The 3153-nt window shown below is 60.9% G+C and overlaps 1 protein-coding gene across 1 annotated transcript in view; it reads left to right on the top strand.

Moving 5' to 3' along the window:
• The first annotated feature begins 302 nt into the window (after positions 1-302).
• Kif26b (kinesin family member 26B) overlaps positions 303-3153 on the top strand; it is a 404164-nt gene continuing 401313 nt past the window's right edge. The window contains exons 1-2 of the mRNA XM_005348983.3: positions 303-1200; positions 1941-2342. Of these exons, the coding sequence (XP_005349040.1) occupies positions 1138-1200; positions 1941-2342 (465 nt within the window). The 5' untranslated portion in view covers positions 303-1137. The remainder of the gene's footprint in view (positions 1201-1940; positions 2343-3153) is intronic.

The following is a 3153-nucleotide window of genomic DNA, read 5'->3' as shown; positions in this document are numbered from 1 at the left end:
TGGGCCGAAAGGCGGGCGGGGGCTGAAGGCTCCCTGTGCCCAGGCCGGGGTCCGGGGAAGAAGGAACCCCTGGCCGGCAGGAGCTGAGAGGGCGATTCAAGGAAAGGTTTGCCAGGCAGGTCTGGGAGAACAAAGGGCGGGGGGTTGGCCCCGGCCTGTTTGCGGACTTGTTTGTGACTCAATCCGTTTTGCACGGCGTTTCAAAGGCAGACCTGCACGCCCTAGGAGAGACCAGCCCCCGGGGGGGCGGGGAGGCGGGGAAGCTCCCGCGCCGCATTTCCGCGCAGCTCTACCGGCTTGGAGCTGCAGGCTCGCACGGCGGGTAGCACCGGAGCCCCCGGCCGCGGGCCCCTCGCCAACAACTTCCCCCCCGGAGCCAGATTTACGACCCCACCCCCGCCCCGGCTGCGCCTGGCGATACCAGGCCCGAGCGCCGCGCCGTAAATGGATAGCGGCGGGCGCGGCGGCGGCGGTCGGGCGGGCTCCGAGGCGGCAGGTTCGCGGTTCCCTAGGCTCCGCGCTGAGCCCGGGTGCACACGCGCGTCCTGATCGCGAGCTGCTCGCCGGACGCGCACAGCCGCCCTCTCCCTGCCCTGCGCGCAACTGTCAGGAGAAAACGGGCCGGCGCATATTGGCTCGGCGACACGCCGAGGCTCCTCCCCGAGTCTGGATCCTTATATTTTGGGAGAATTTCTTTGAACTCAGTTAGCGAGCTCGGGGAAGGAGGCAAGTTCCCACCGCCCGCTCGGCTCGGCGAGGGCTCGCCCACCTTCCCTGCAGCCGCCTCGCGCCCTCGCCATCGTCCTCCCTCTCGGCCCAGCTGGAGGAGAACGCGCTGGCCGGGCGGAGGAAAATGCCAGCGATCTGGATGTGACGGTGAAGAGAGGACGCGTGGCTAGAGGAGGCAGAGAGATGAGGAAACCCATTATTTGAGAACCACCAGGCGCTCCAACCTTTCCTGCAAATTGGTGCTATCACTTCTGGGGTCCATTTGCTTTTTCTCTTCCCAACCCACCATTAAAAAATCTTGACTTGAGGACCAACCCCTAACACGAGGGGGGACGCTTTCTGGGTTGGCAAACCTTTTGGATATAGCCTTGTGGGAACATTTAGACCCTTTCCTTTGGAAGAGCCACCATGAATTCGGTAGCTGGAAATAAAGAGAGGCTTGCGGTCTCCACCAGGGGCAAGAAATACGGGGTAAGTTGTGGCGGCGTCCACGCGGAGATGCGTTCCCAGGGACCCATTGGGGCGGGTGTCCTCCGCTGCCCGGGAACCGCCGGCGGGCTCACGGCCCCCAGCTCTCGGGTGGCACTGGCGTCTCCACCGGTGGGGCCGTGCGTGCGTGGAGGTGGGTCTGCGGCTCTCCTGGCTCTGGGTATTTCTTTGGTCCCGGTTCCTCCCTTTCCCTGCACCGGTAACTTTTGTAGTATTGGAGGCAGAGTTAAACCGAAGGGAAGCATTTCCCAGGAATCCCTCTGCGGTTCCCTGGGCTCTCTGCCCGGGAGCGGGGAGCCCCTTTCATTTACCGGCGGGACCCGGAGCGCTATTCTCCGAATGAGTAAATACCTACAAGTCACAGTCACCCACCCCTTGGATGTGGTGTTCCAGGACCGTGCATCTAGGACTTGCTGGGGGCGGGTACCGGATTTGAAAGAGCGAGGCTTTGGATTTCTGGGTGTTCTCGCAGAAACCGAAGGACACCCAAACACCCCAAGCCCTTCTACTGACTCCCGGAGGAATGGAGGGGAACCTGCGCGCGGTCACCCTGGGGAGGGTGTGTGGGGCAGGACTCGCCTAAGGACAGGTCACTTGAGGGATGGAGCTAGGTGGAGGGCAGGTTCGCAGCAGTGCAGGCAGGACGGCTGCCCCCAGCCCTCCAGGCTCAGCTCTGGGACCGGTGACCCCTCAGGGCCTGACGCTGCCTGTCTCTCCGGCAGGTGAATGAAGTGTGCTCGCCCACCAAGCCTGCCGCGCCCTTCTCCCCCGAGAGCTGGTATCGCAAGGCATATGAGGAGTCTCGCGCAGGGAGCCGGCCCACCCCCGAGGGAGCGGGTTCTGCGCTCGGCTCGTCCGGTACCCCGTCCCCGGGCTCGGGCACCTCGTCCCCGAGCTCCTTCACTGGCTCCCCGGGTCCCGCATCTCCGGGCATCGGTACCAGCTCGCCGGGCTCCCTGGGCGGCTCACCGGGCTTCGGCACTGGATCTCCAGGCTCGGGCAGCGGCGGCGGCTCCTCCCCCGGCTCAGACCGCAGCGTCTGGTGCGAGAACTGCAACGCCCGCTTGGTGGAGCTGAAGAGGCAGGCTCTCAAGCTGCTGCTGCCGGGACCCCTCCCGGGCAAGGTGAGCCACTGAGGGGTGCTTTGCGGGGAGCTGCGCCCCACTCTATGATGCTGCCTCGGGGTGTCCGGGTGTAAGGTTCCACACCTGGCCTGGCGGCGCAGGGGGATGCCCCCAGCGGGTTTGCCCTGCTGTTCTCCCTACCCTCCTCTGCCATCCTGCAGCAGCTTCTCAAAGGGGGCGGTAAGAGTTGAGGGTTCCCGTGGTGGCCTGTTTGTGGTGGCTCTACCTTCTAAGCACCACAGAAACACTCTTTCCAAAGCCGGCATTTTCCCCTTAACACTCCATGTGTCTAACGTGAGGAGGATTAAGAAGTGGCTTGCTCTAAGAGCCAAGATGTATCCTGACCTGCTCCTGGGCTCATTTAATAAGCACATTGGTTCTTCCATAGCAACCCTGTCTGCGTGGTGTGACGGGCCCGGAGCCCCCAGAGTGGGACACAATGCAGTTGTATTTGCACAGTTGGGTCCAAGTACTATCACATGATAATATTTACTCTTCCACTTCAAAGGGTTTTTATCAGTGGTTAGAGAGACACATCAAGAAAACAGTGGATTGCTGTGGAGGCTGCCAACACTGCTTAATGGCATTTTCAGGTTTTTTTTTTTTTTCTGTGACTTTCTGAAGTAGAAATATTGTGTGATTTCGAATAGTGGAGTTTAGGAGTAACCACATCTGCTTGCTTCATCTGCTTATCCAGATACACACACGGATGTTTTCTACACCAGGGTTCAATTACACAGACACCCACAGACTGTTGTAAAATTTAAAAATGTGAAAAATCACCCCCGGGAGAATTGGTTTTCTTTTTTTA

The sequence above is a fragment of the Microtus ochrogaster genome, chromosome 6 (genome assembly GCF_000317375.1).
Source record: "Microtus ochrogaster isolate Prairie Vole_2 chromosome 6, MicOch1.0, whole genome shotgun sequence".
In the NCBI taxonomy this organism is placed as follows: domain Eukaryota; kingdom Metazoa; phylum Chordata; class Mammalia; order Rodentia; family Cricetidae; genus Microtus; species Microtus ochrogaster.
Note: the sequence above shows the minus strand (reverse complement) of the source record. Positions and strands in the feature narration are given on the sequence as shown.